The sequence below is a fragment of the Podarcis melisellensis genome (genome assembly GCF_964234715.1).
Source record: "Podarcis melisellensis genome assembly, chromosome: 14".
NCBI lineage: Eukaryota > Metazoa > Chordata > Lepidosauria > Squamata > Lacertidae > Podarcis > Podarcis melisellensis.
The window spans coordinates 46,442,595-46,456,894 of record NC_138546.1 but is presented as its reverse complement, the minus strand read 5'-3'; the positions used below and the strand labels follow the sequence as shown (position 1 = coordinate 46,456,894).

At 48.1% G+C, this 14,300-nt stretch overlaps 1 protein-coding gene across 1 annotated transcript in view; it reads right to left on the bottom strand.

The window, feature by feature from the left end:
- The window catches only part of UNC13C (unc-13 homolog C), a 130,585-nt gene that overhangs the window by 41,069 nt on the left and 75,216 nt on the right, over window positions 1–14,300 (bottom strand). Inside the window, exons 10-16 of the mRNA XM_081887843.1 lie at window positions 13,563–13,732; window positions 12,240–12,355; window positions 11,630–11,793; window positions 8,775–8,925; window positions 5,771–5,839; window positions 3,135–3,224; window positions 2,156–2,284 (exon numbers count right to left, since the gene is read on the bottom strand). Of these exons, the coding sequence (XP_081743969.1) occupies window positions 2,156–2,284; window positions 3,135–3,224; window positions 5,771–5,839; window positions 8,775–8,925; window positions 11,630–11,793; window positions 12,240–12,355; window positions 13,563–13,732 (889 nt within the window). The remainder of the gene's footprint in view (window positions 1–2,155; window positions 2,285–3,134; window positions 3,225–5,770; window positions 5,840–8,774; window positions 8,926–11,629; window positions 11,794–12,239; window positions 12,356–13,562; window positions 13,733–14,300) is intronic.

The following is a 14,300-nucleotide window of genomic DNA, read 5'->3' as shown; positions in this document are numbered from 1 at the left end:
TTGCTCCGGATGTACCCAAAGTTAGACATGAAAAGCACTGCTCAAAGCAAGCTATTTTTCTGAGCTCTTGGGTGTACTTTTTTCATGCCAAACAAGGTTCAGACTCCAAAATATTGCCTTTGTTTTAACATCCACAAAGAGGCACGCAGCCTGAGCTGCTTGGATCCTTGTAAACACGAGTTGATGGCGAAGGTGACTGTGGAATGTGTCCGAATGTCATTCAGAGATTAGCTGGGAGAAAAATGATGGCTATAAAGGCAGGCAGAGGCAACTCATAAGTGATAAGGGCTATCATTGTTTTGCATCAATGACTGAATTCTTGCTATGCGTCAGAAGCAGCCGGTTGTAATGACAGTTCTGAGCACCAGGCCCCTTCAGGTTCACACAAGAGGTAACTGAACCACACGCATTGTGCTTGTCAAGAGGTAACTGTTGCCAGGAAGGAACAAGCGCTGGCTTCTTTTACTGGTTAAGTGAGAGACAAGCCAATCCCTGGGTGACGCCATTAAAAAAAGGATTCCAATTGCAGACCTCAGCCAAAGAGCAACCTTCACGATTTCTTCTTCCATAAAGGCAAGGGGACACTTTTACTGTTACAATGCTCATTTAATTGATCACATCTTGGTTGTTGGCAATTTGGCTGCCTGTCTCTTTATTGCCCTCTATTATCCCTCCTTTTAGAAGGGTGAGAGGAAGGAATATGGCCAATTTCCACTTTTATTGCAGTGATTTCATTGCAGGCCAGGTTGGGATGAGGCAGAGCGTAGCTTGCTGGAACCAGCAGTGACAGTGTGAGAGAGGCAGCTTCATCCAGCCTCGGGGTCTGACTGGAGCAGCGGGAGGGTGGGATGCCCCCACAAACAGGGCATGGAGGTGAGGGTCCTCCACTAAAGGACTGGTATTCCTATTGTGCAGAGTCTATTGTGGTTCATCATGCCCCAAGACCCTTTCATTTCAGAAGCATATGGGAGGGAGAGGATTGTGGTTCAACCCTGTGGCATTCCCAGTGCCATGATCTCAGCAGTAGGTATCAATCTGAAAGGCTGGTGATCAGCAGCAAATCCCAGCAGCCACCCATACTTGCACATAGGAAGCCTACTTGGTCTACTGCCCATCATCTGGGACCCAAACATCTACAGAACCACCCCTCATTCCTGCTCTGTAGAGAGCGAGTTCCTTCATTAAGCTATGGCATTGAGGAGGTTCATCCCCAGGCATCCCTAGGAACCTTGAGAAATTAGGTGGATGAGGTTCCCTTTCCCCCAGTATGTTTCTGAGCACAATTCAAAGTGTTGGGGCTGACCTTTAAAGCCCTAAACGGCCTTGGCCCTGTATACCTGAAGGAGTCTCTCCACCCCTATGGTTCAGCCCGGACACTGAGGTCCAGCTCCAGCTTCTGGCAGTTCCTTCACTGTGAGGTTACAGGGAACCAGGCAGAGGGCCTTCTCAGCAGTGGTGCCCTTCCTCTGGAATGCCCTCCCATCAGGTGTCAAAGAGATTAAGAACTACATAACTTTTAGAAGACATATGAAGATAGCCCTGTATTGGGAAGCTTTTAACGTTTGATGTTTTACTATGTTTTTATATGTGCTTTAAGCTGCCCAGAGTGGCTGGGGAAACTATTGGTCAGCTTACCACTGGCCATTGGCCAGGCCTGGTTTTATCAGCTTACATCCCCCCACCCCCCTCTCCCTCTTTCTTTCTTTCTTTCTTTCTTTCTTTCTTTCTTTCTTTCTTTCTTTCTTTCTTTCTTTCTTTCTCTCGCTCCTCTCTTGCAGTGGTTTGTGCTCAGGGCTTGCAGGTCAAAGATAAAACTGGCTCCAGCAATCTGTACATCATGGTGCAAGTGGGCAAGGCCAAACCCAGCCAGATTATTGGCAGGGTGTAAATAATTTGTGGTGCAGCTCGAAGGATGAACTCCCTCCACAGACATGCCCCCTTGGGCTACTTTTGCTATATTTTAGGAGCCCAGTGACTGCCTGGGCGGCCATGGGCCCAGTGCTGGTCTTGGGACTCTGGCTAATGCCCTTGCTTGCCACCCTCTGGAAAGGGCCTTCAAAGCCAGGCTGGGCAGGAGAGAGAGGAGAGCTCTGCTAACAGGGCTTTCCAGCAATGCCAGATGATTGCAGGGGCTGCAAAGGGATTCAAAGCTTACCTGGTCCATTAGCTGAGAGTAAAGCTCATAGCAGTTGTCAAAAATGTATTTGTACGTGGAATCCAAGCAGGCTCGGACGCAGTCCTTCACAACAGCACTGGCTCGGGGCGGACTCTGCAGTTCCAGGACCTGAGGAGCATCACACAGAATCCATGGGCCAGAGTACAAGCAGCAGCTGGCTTCAAAGTCTGCAGAGCTGTCTCTTGCCAAATTACTGGGCCAACTCTTACCAGGTGTGCAGGCAGTATTTTGAGCCTCAACACCCCAGAATCTCTCAGCGATGATACCGTATTTTTTGCTCTATTAGACTCACTTTTTCCCTCCTAAAAAGTGAGGGGAAATGTGTGTGCGTCTTATGGAGCGAATGCAGGCTGCGCAGCTATCCCAGAAGCCAGAACAGCAAGAGGGATCGCTGCTTTCGCTGCACAGCAATCCCTCTTGCTGTTCTGGCTTCTGGGATTCAGAATATTTTTTTTTCTTGTAACTTAAGGATGCTACTTGTCAATTTCCAAGGTGATGGGGGGGGGGAGACGGAAATTTGTTTTCATCAGAAGAGAGGGGGTTTAGAAGCAGCCCCCCTCCCTGCACAAGGCCCAGAGTGGTTTTGGGGGCAAGACGGTGGACTCAGAGGAACCTTAGGGAGTGAGAACATTCTAAATAACAATGTCCCCCTGTTTTACAGTTTATGATTTCTGGTCAAACGAGAAAACAGCATCTTACTCATACTAAATTTCATCATTTTACTATATGTGGGAAACATTCAAACCAGCTCTTTTGAGTCACTCCCTCCCCCTCCCCTTGCCTGATTCACAGTTGGGAGATTCTGTGGAGGATTTTGAAGTCATCAAGCAACCCTCCCCTTCCCCAAGGGAAACATGCCCCCCCCCAGCTGCCACCGCAAAGCACTGAGAGATTGATCCTGGTGGTCTCGAGGAGCACATTATGGTAAATAAATGTCTAGAACAAGAGCTGGAATTACCTTCATGCGGAAAAATGTAATGCTTGTTAGCAGATCCACGGTTGATTTCAGGTCTTGAAGCCTCTCAGGGCTGGTGGCAGGGAAATTATCCTGGCACGCAAACAGAACAGAAAATGTAGAGAACAAAACCGTCGGGGTTTTGACAGCCAGCAAGTCAACAGAGCCAGGCTCCGGGTGTCCCTGGAGTCAACACCCCGCTCTGGCAGCAAGCAGGCACGGAGCCAGCAGGATGAGAAATGGTGGAAAGCATCGCTCTTGCAATGGCTTCGCTGGGAGAAGAAGCGGGATTTGTGCTTCAGGGCACATCAGAGATGGCCAAGGGTGGGCTTCCTCTCAGCTCCCTGTTGGGGTTTGGCAGAGAAATAGCACCCAAGCTGGTAAGTGGGGAGAACCTTTCTCCTCCTCTGGGAAGTGTGGGGAAATGCCTTTGCACCACCAGATCTTTCCTGCTGGGATGAGCAGCAGCTGGTGAAATAGGGAAGGGCACTTTGCCTCAAGCACCACATGCAAGATGCACAGTCTCCCTCTCAGGCCTTGAAAAGTTACTCTTGCAAATGCATACAAGATGTGTCATTTAAATCTTCCCTATTATTCTTAAGCTTTGCCAGCAGGGTTTGGATGTGACTTGGGGAGTTCCTTGCTCCAATGCACATTTTGCCACCTCCGTGTTGTGACTTTTCTGCGAGAACCATTGCAAGGGAGGAGGCAAAATCTTCCCACTCTCTCCCCTCCACAAAGCTCATCTTGCTTTTTGTGCCAAAGAAAACCACACCACAATTTTGGAAGGGAAGCCGAGAGACATTTGTCTTGTCCCTGTCAGGTGCCCAAAACAGTGCTCAGGTGCCCAAAATCACTAAACAGCAGATAGGAACACCCCACCTATGCCCATCCAGGAGAGATTCGGTCAGTCTGTGCCCCCCCCCATTCAGCCCATCTCTCCAGCACAGATTGAATTAAACTCAAGGTTTTCTCTAGATTATAAGTACGGCATGGTTGCATCTCACACATTTAAATGAGTGATTTCAAATATATATGGTTGAAGGAAGGCTGGTTGAAATTCCATAAGTTAAATGGAAGCAAGGCAGATAACTTAAAAGCTCTTTTTGCACCGGGTTTTCCCAGCACGAAAAGAGTTGTGAAACTCTCTGCCTTTCTTTTCGGGTGCTGATTTTGGGATGCTCTCACAAGCAGTGCTTTTTTCCTGGGGGGGACGCAGTGGTACGCATACCCCTAAACATTTTGTAAATCTTTGTACTTTTGTCCATTTACTGTCTTTATTTCCCCCAATTTGAACTATAAAATGGTGATTTTTCTTGAGTCAAAATGAGAGTACCCCTAAACGTTTTTTTTAAAGAAAAAAAACCACACTGCTCACAAGATTTTGCAAGGCTTCTCTGAATTCCCACGAGATCTCATGCCAGCATCCCTAGCCTTCCGGAGACAGCACACTGAGCAGGTTTTGCCCTGCAAGCAAGGCAGAAAGCTTAAAAGCTCTTTTAGTGCCGGGAACACTGAGTGCAAAAAGAGCTTTTAGGCTAGGGATGCCTGGGCACGGCAGTTTGAGTATATGCCTTTTGCCATATATGCAGAACCCTTGGAACTGAACCTCCATATAAGATACTGTACTTTGTGGGATTCACCTTTCCTCCATATGACCTGCCTCCTGACCATTCATCCTAATTTGCCGGGCACAAAGCTTACCTGGGGGTTAGACAAAGCCTAGTCTTTGCTGAGCTTTTTTCTGATTTGCTTGTGGGGGAGCTTATGCCTCTGTTCCTTCATCTTTTGTTCATCCCTCGCTTTTCAGTGCTTGCCCTCTCCTAACCACAAAAGTCTACTTATTTATTTTTAAATGGATAAGTTATGTGAAGGTGACAGAGTGCTCTAATTGCACAGGCCTACATTTCCTTTCCTGTGCCTAAAGCTGTCCCACAAAGGAGTGACATGGCCTGGAGCAGCAGTTTGAAATTTGCCAGTCATCAGGAATATTTTGCACCTGGCTAATTGGCCACTGGCAACCAAGTCAAAATGCCTGGGTGCCAGGGTGGCGCCAGACAACTCCACCGTCTAGAGGTGCATGCCTGGAGATTCTTGGATCTGGACTGTTTTCACACATTAGCAACACATCCTGTAGAATTCCACCCATTATATTTTATCTGCAGAATCAAAACGAATTTCAGAAACCAAAAAGTCGTGCTGAAAAATACGACTTTTGAGCCGTCTGGCCCCAAAAGGCAACTAGGCATTCCGTTTTGGTGCTTGTAACCCTGGTTTAAGGAGCCATTTGAGAAACTATCTGAATTTCTAACACTGGGCCCTGGAGGAACCATCCATCACAGGCCAGAAATTTAGTTGTACACAATTGGTTGCATCCCTGGTGCGACAAATCTATTTAAAAACAACAGCATACTTTTTTGCAATTTGAAAAATGGTGGAGAAATGCATTAAAAGGTGCGCTAACAAGTCAATGGGAAGGTGCTAGCAAATGAGAACAAATGCTCAGGAAAGGCCACACATTACAGAAATCCTCCGAAGCTTTGTGCAAGCAAACTAGGATGAACGTGCTCTAAACAGGTTATCAAGAGAAGCCCCACGTCAGTCAAAAGCGGTGGGCGAAAGGGGGTTGCTGTACCTACCCTATATTTGGAGAGGTCAATCCTCAATGAATTGTGCAGCTGATCCAGCAGTTTAATGAACTTTTCTCTCTGCGTGGGAAAACAACAGCACAGAGAGTTGCAGGTAAGACATTGACTTGGTCACAACTACAGCACTCTGGAGTGCAAATACAGTAGATGGCTGGCTCCTCCGCCCTTCTGGCTCCTGCTGAAGAGGTTGCAAAAGCTAGAAGCAGCAAGGAGGTTCTTCAGGCATCCTCCAGAAAAGCCCAAGGCTGGAAATTAACGGAGCTGGGGGCTGGAGCACTTGTGAGGCAGAGCCACCTCTCCACAAAGCCAGGACTCCTGGGACTTTGCTGCGGCTGCTGCATAGAATTGTAGAATTGCAGAGTTGGAAGGGTCTGCAATGATCCTCTAGTCCACCCCTGAAACCACAACTACTCCCTTCAGAAGAATTTTAATTTGCAGGGAGCATAGCCCAGTGATTAAGCACCTGCTTTGCATAAAAAGGTCTTGGATTTGATCCCTGGCAGCATTTTTCAGCCCTACTGACCACACAGATTGTCATGAGGATAAAATCAGAAAGAACCAGGAGTGCTGCCTAGAGCTCATTGCAATAAAGATTGGATACAAATGTAATGATAGTAATAATAATATTAATGTTGATGTCACCAATATTTTTTTTTAAGAGTACCAGAATTGATGTGTGAACATTGATTGTATAACTAAATAAAAGCCAATGCAATATTTCCCCCCTCCCCAGCTATTTTTAGGTTTTCCTGATCCACAGGATATTTGGAAGAGTTTGATTTTAGGAAACGAAGACGAGCCAAGCGCTGTCCCTGAACTCAGGGCTACATTCCCTGCTGATGGCCAGGCTTGATATCCATCTGTTGAACGCCAAATTGGATTGGCATTTGCGTCAAAGGCAAATTAGCATTAACTTCGGAGAGAGGACTTTAGCTTGCGGAGATTAAGATAAACATGTTCCGAACAAGAGGGAACGGGAGTTCGGAACAGGGGACTGGGCCACTGGGGTGGTGGGTGAGACTTTTGTTTCCAAAAACTACAATGAACCTCCCAGGCGGCCGTGAAATCACGCGAAATCAAAGGTGGGAGAAAGGCTTTCTACAGGCTCCCAAACAGTTTGTGATAAGCCTGCTAACCCTGCGGAACTGAGTTATGACAGAGAATTTGTCTGGGTGTGCTGGGGGTGAGAGAGAGTCACTCTATTTTCTGGCTTTTGTGTGTGTGGGAGGGGGGATGTCCTTTCCTTAGCCTTGTCACTCTTTGTTCCTGGCAGCTGAGCACTGAAGTCTCTTCTCTTGTTATTGAAAGTAATGCTTTATTCACATCGAGATCATTGGGGGTGAAACATAAAGAAGACTGTGGAGGTTTTATTTTGGATTGAGGTCACACCCCTCATTCCCCCCGCCCCCAGCCAACAAGAGTGCTGGGAGGGGCTCAGACATAACACCGTCTTGAAAGACCTACACTGGCTTCCAGTATGTTTCCAAGCCCAATTCAAAGTGTCGATGCTGACCTTTAAAGCCCTAAACGGCCCCGGCCCAGTATACCTGAAGGAGCGTCTCCACCCCCATCATTCTGCACGGACACTGAGGTCCAGCGCCGAGGGCCTTCTGGCAGTTCCCTCGCCGCAAGAAGCCTAGTTACAGGGAACCAGGCAGAGGGCCTTCTCGGTAGTGGTGCCTGCCCTGTGGAACACCCTCCCACCAGATGTCAAAGAGAAAAACAACTACCAGAGAAAAACAACTACCAAACAACTACAAGACATCTGAAGACAGCCCTGTTTAGGGTAGCTTTTAATGTTTAATAGATTATTGTATTCTAATATTCTGTTGGAAGCTGCCCAGAGTGGCTGGGGAAACCCAGCCAGATGGGTGGAGTATAAATAAATTATTATTATTATTATTATTATTATTATTATTATTATTATTATTATTATTATCATCAGACCCTTTGCAGTCTTTTAAAAACATATATCTCGTTTTCCACAGCTGGTTTCTTAGCCAGAGAAGTTCTGGGTGGCCAGCCACAAAGGCTACTGCACCAACATGCTGGGTTCTTGGTCTAGCCTGCACAATTCTTCTTTTTACTAGAATGGGGTTACCAGATTTTTTTAAATGAATCTGGGGACACTTTCCAACTTCCTACAAAATAGATGGATTTTGTCAGGGGACGGGTTTGTAAATCTGAGGACTGTCCCTGGGAAACGGGGATGTCTGGTAACCTTATACTAGAAGAAGCAGTGGTGCCATATTGGTTGGAGTGTTGGCCTGAGACCTTGAGAGTCCGGGGTCCAATCCCCACTCAGCCACAAAGCCCACTGGGTGACCCGGCACTCACCTCAGCCTTGCCTACCTCACAGGGTTGTTGTGTGAATAAAATGGGGAGGAAGAGAGCCACGAATGCCACCTTGAGCTCCATGGAGGATGATATGAACGTAACAAAATAAATAAATAAAAAATACTACCCTGAGGGCTAGTAACTTGGTGTGTGTGTGTGTTGAGGAACAAGACTAATTTAGAGCATAACAAAAATCCACATCACAGCAAGGCATAATACCCATAAAAGGTGTTCACATAAACATCTTCGATCCAGCCAGCTCAAATTTCATTGCAGTTCCTTGTCTTATTTCTTCTCTTTTAAGCTACCCGTTCATTTATCGTTTTGTTTCTTTTTGGTCTGGTTCCAGCCCTTAGTTGGCTCCTGAAGCAGCAGCCACGGTTTTCAGTTACAAATATTACAAAGAGAAGGGAGTGGGGAGCAAAGATGAGAACCATCAGACTTACACTGGGGACTCACAAATCGAACAAGAAAAACAATACAGCTCCACCCTTGGAGATCAAATTGCAAAGATGCACTTCAGTGTGACACAGAAATATAAGCCAGAGTCAAGTCTTGGTGGTCTTGATGCCTCAGGGACTGCGGGTGAAGGAGCATTTCCCCCGGGGGAACGTGGACTGAAAACAAACAAGGAGAAGCAGAAGAAAGCAGCACCTACCCCAAAGTTGGTGGCCGCAAATCGGTCCGAGGCAGAGACGTTGGTTGTGGCCGTGGTGTGAGCGTAGAAGGCATTAATGTTGGCCAGCAGAGTGCTCATGACTGCCGGGACACCGGGACACATGTACTTGGAAGACAGGCAGGAGAAATGCCTAGGAGGGAGACCAGATGGGCAGGCTGAAGCTCTGCTAGCGAGATGGGGGCCCCCAGCTGCAGAACAGGGGATCCACCAAGCCCAGAATGACCAGAACAGTGTGAAATGAAGACAGTCTTTAAAACCACAAAACTGAACTTGGAGAGATTTGGAATGACCTTTCACAGCTTGAATGTCAAAACCCAACTTCTCCTGGAGGATGCTGGGTGGGCAGAGATGGGGCAGTGGCGGAGCCTCCTTCCCCTTTTGCTTTTTGGCCATGCCCTCTCCAACTGATTGTTTTCGTGCCAATAGCAGCTTCATGCGGGGTGTTTGTGTGTGCTTATAGGATTGCCACTTTTGTTCTGGTAAAATACAGGACAGGACAGTGGCGGGCAGAGTGATGTTGGGGTGGGTTCCTTTTCTACTTGGTGCTGAAATGACTTCAAAGCAATCCTTTACATTCCATTGCAGTTAAACCAGATAGGCCCTCTCACTCTCTCATACACACACACACACACACACACACACACAGAGGAATTTGTAAAGAGCAGAGAGAGAGAGAGAGAGAGAGAGAGAGAGAGAGAGAGAGAGAGAGAGAGGAATTTGTAAATCTGTCTGTGCTTTCCTACCCAGAGTTGAAATACATAACCTTTCACCAGTGGCATACCGTGGGTTGCCAGCTCCTGGGGCAGAGGTGGATGGGTGGGAGGGAAATGGATGCAGTACACATGTACATTCAACTGCCTAATGGCATTCGCGTCACCCAGGGGATAAGAAAAAAAGAGTTGTTCCATTGTCTGGAGAAGTCACTTCCTGGTTTGCATGGAGTAGTCGTTTTCAGCAACAGAAGTGTGCAGCTGTATTGAGTCAGCACCAGGTGTTGAAATTTCACACCTTCTAGGGAGCCAACCTAGCAGTTCGAAAGCACCTCCGGGTGCAAGTAGATAAATAGGGACCGCTTACCAGCGGGAAGGTAAACGGCGTTTCCGTGTGCGGCTCTGGCTCGCCAGAGCAGCGATGTCACGCTGGCCACGTGACCCGGAAGTGTCTCCGGACAGCGCTGGCCCCTGGCCTCTTAAGTGAGATGGGCGCACAACCCCAGAGTCTGTCAAGACTGGCCTGTACGGGCAGGGGTGCCTTTACCTTTACCTTTAGGGAGCTACTTTTCCCCCACCCTCCTCTCTCAAATACCATGTAGGTAAGTATGTTCAGAACTGGGCCTTCTGGACTACACTGGCACAAACCACTTGTCTGTAGAGCCCTGGAACCTGTTGCTCCCTGAGGGATGGGGTCTGGCGCTCCCAGGCTGCTGCTCTGTGGATGGCCACCTTAACCCAGCTGAAGCTGCAGGGAACTGGAAAAAACAACATGAAAGCTGTGCCTTGGTTTGCTACTCCCTGGGGCTGGGGCGAGGAGTGGTAGCAATGAGAAAAAAGGAAAAGAATGGAACAGGAGGTGGCTTTTTCAGCCAACACAGCAATGCCTTTCCTATAGGAGTGGAATGGGTATTTGAAGAGGCTCCTTAAAGAGAGAGAGAGAGAGAGAGAGAGAGAGAGAGAGAGAGAGAGAGAGAGAAAGAAACAGGAGCAGAGTGGAAATAGGGGAAATACAGGGCAAACTGCAACCCTACCCACCCCTGATCCAGATGCTCATTTGACAATGCCCAACAAACCAAGCTTAAGTAATGGAATTCTGATGGCTAACAACCAGAATTGCAAAGCACAGGGATGGCAAAAGGCAACTTGGAGTAACAGAGCAAGTGTTAGACCCGTGAGAGTCAAATTCAAATTCCTGCTTAGCTGTGAAGCTTCAGGCCAGTCACTCTGACTCTCAGCCTAGCTGACCTCACAGGGCCGTTGTGAGGATGAAAGGGGGATCACAGGGACAACCACACATGATGCCTTCTGTTTCTTGGGGCAGGGGGCGGGGAAGGTGAAATAAATCACCCAATGAGCAAACTGGTGGAGGGAGGCAAAGGATTCATGAGTTGGTTTCTTAAAAGCATTTGGGACACAGCAATGCCCCATACACAGTGCATTTGACGGAAGAAAAAGCCTCAGGCCAGCAAGGGGAGGAAGTCATCCATATTCCTCAGGGGAGATTGCGAAGTACTGTGGTTTTGTCTTCTTTCCTCTGAGTTATAGCTGGAGAAGCTCAAACCAAAGTTTAAGTTTCCTGAGAGCTAGGCAAGGGTGCTGATCCCATGTGTTGCAACAGGGGCAGCAGCCGCCGCCCTTGGAGCACACACAAACAGCTGAAATGGAGGGGGCAGACCTTGTGATTGTGGGTGTGCAATGAGATATGTGGGGCATCCCTTCACATCTCTGGGTTGAAAGATTTCTTTCTGGCAAATGGAACGGATATTTTGCTTTTGTGCATTGAAAAAGCCCTCAGTTGCCTTGGGTGATGGCACTAGTTCAGGAGCAGCTCACCTGCACTGCAAAAAATATTTAGTATGCAAATACCACAATGCTTTCAAAGTCTTTACAAAGAGCTTTACACTTTCCCCAGGCATACCTAAAAGGACGGCATTAAGAACTTGCATTTTGATGCTGGAATAAAACCAACTTGGTGTGTCAAAATAATTTTTTGAAAATGGATCTGCAGCTCCTACTCTTCATGGGAGCTCAGCAACTCATTTGCAGCAGCAGTCGCCGCCCTCCCAATCCGCCCTGGCTGCCAGCAGCTCTGCTCCCAGTTCAACATGCTGTGCTACTTACGTCATCGCTTGGTAGATGTATTCGATGCCATAACGCATTGCAAACTCGTCAACGATCTCTTGGGCGGCTTCTTCAAAGTAGACCTTCCAGGCCTCGTCTCCTTTGACTGCAGGGATCTGCACAGCCCCGCTTGACTTCACCTCAGTCAAGTAATGGAAGAGGTTCTGAAGGGAACACATTTTTCACCTTAATTGGAAATTTCAACCTCCAGGTGCCACTGGAGAAGACAGGGCTGTATTATGCTCACATTTCCTCCAAACTTTCATTAATTTCACATCCTATTTGCTTGTTACAGGGATCTTTGGACGAATGAGGTCTGAGAAAAGCTTAGAGCCCAAAAACATCCTCCTGGAATGCCAGGAGCGATTTGGCCCCCTCATTTCCTGACCTTGGCACAAGCCCCCTCGTCCCCTCCTCAGCTTCTTACCCCCTACCAGTCCTGATCAGTCTGCCATCTTGTAGACTCTGCACACAGCCACCCACCTATGGGCCCTGCCTGGCCTTCCTCTCTCAGCCACAGAGACTTCTCCCCCTGAGAGTCACCGCCAGGCTCCTCGCGAGCAACCACTGGGCTATGCGCATGAAGGAAAAGTCCCATTCCACCACATACCTCATGTAAGCAGGTGTATTGCACATGATAAGGGGCTACCTTCTCCTCTCCTTTTATCTCAACGTTGAGCTTCAACCGAATGGCTCCGGAGACAGCAGATTTATCAGTTCGTTTGTCTAGTAAAAGCAGGCGGGGGAGGAGAGGAGGAAAGAAAGACATCGGCTGTGGCCAAAGAAGCGATTGTTGGCAGCTGAGAGGACCAAATGCTGCCACAAGCAGATGTCACTGCTTTTGTGCAAGTAATTTTGGCCACGGGCAAAGCATTCCTGCAAGAGGAGCAACAGTTCTGCCCTCCTCCCGATCCAAAGCTGTGTGCGCATGGTGGGTGGTGGAGAAGCTCAAAAGGCCTGGGAACATTTTCTGTGAACGCCCTCTTGAAACCAATGAGACAAAGCAAGAGGTCTGACACACCCAGGAATGATCTGTGTGAATCAGAAAATGAGTGTGTGTGTGTCGCTCCATACAATGCTTTAAAATCACCTTGTCTGAACAAGAAGGAGGTGAAAGAAGGGAAAGAAAAAAAGGTTGCGTGTCTGTGCCTTGGCCAGGATCTTCAAGACCACCAAAGATGGAGGTGATGGACTTGGGTTAGGGGTAAACAAGGCTAGGAAAGAAACGCCTGCTTTGTGGGATGTGGTCCACAGGTAGCAGTCAAGTACAACATTCCTCGTAATGCTAGAGTGGACATGCAAGGGAATGTTTGGTCCAGCCAGTCGAGACTTCTTGTTCCTCCTGGCCTGGATCATCCTTCCTCTTGCATGTGACCAGAGGTGGGCATGACCTTACCTGTCCACGCAACACCCCTCCCTTCTTTTATCTCTTTCTCCTTTCATCTGCTTCCAGCTAGGACTGCTCTGTTGGTTGCAGCCAGCAGCAGCACCGGGACTGTTCCCCATATGGGGTAAATCCACATGTGGCTATTTGTAACTTTAAGTTTTTAAGCCTGCCTTCAGGATTGATACTGTGTACTGCCTGAATGTGAGTAAACTTACTTTCTGTTGACTATGAATAGGATTGTGGTGTCTTTATTCTTTTAAGAGGGATTCAAGGGAACTTACCGGGAATGCACAGTTCAATCTGAGGCTGAGGTTCTAACGAGCCTGCAACCAGCTATCTGCTGTGCATGTAAGAAAGGGGAATGTAACTCTTCTACATAAGGAACTTGCTAGTGCAAGTTAGGAAGGATATTAATAAACAATATATCCTCTCCTGCCACCCTGAACATTCCCACATGCTTCGACATTTTGTGTCTGACTCTGGCCACTGGCAAAGGGAGCCCCTTTCCCCTGGGGAGACTTTGCTTGTAACAAGAGTATTGCCTACCAAGGTTGTACCAAACGTCCATTTCTCCGCTGAGGGTTCTCACTTCGATAATGGTTTGCCCCAAGAAGTCATCTGATTCTTTTTTGAAGTGCTGCTTCACCCGAGATTTGATGTCGTCATCCTCATCCCAGACCCTGACTTTTATTCTGTCTGTCGAGTTGTGGCATTCGCTGAAAAGGAAAAGTCATAGAACAGGTGGTGGCTCTGGAACGGGGCATGTCAGGCCAAAGGGCAACGTCCCACTGAGCCCAGGGAGCTTCTGGAGGCCTTTGCTTTTTGAGTCTGGCTATGGTTTGAGGTCACACTTGGGCTGCATTTGATAAGCAGCTGTCACTCTACAAGAGTGACCTCAAACCGTAGCCAGACCCCCGCACATAGAAAGAGCTTCTCAGGCCCAGCAAAGAGGCAGATGCTCTTGTTCCTCTCCAGAGGCACCTCCAGGGTGGGGGGAGGCTCTCTTGTCCTTCACAGGAGGAACAAGGATATTAGTCAAGATCATGACCTGGTTTGTCTCAGGCCAGCATAGACTTCAGAAATGCAGGCACCATGGAGCTACTGGATAAAAATGCTCAGGTAAGAAGCAGGGGAACAAGGGAGGGAGGGAGAGAGAGAGAGAGAGAGAGAGAGAGAGAGAGAGAGAGAGAGAGAGAGAGAGAAGTGCCCCCAGACTGTTGTGGTGAGATCTCTGCCCCCAGCCCCCAGCCCAGAGCCCTTCCCCGCTCCCTGCCCACTTTTGAA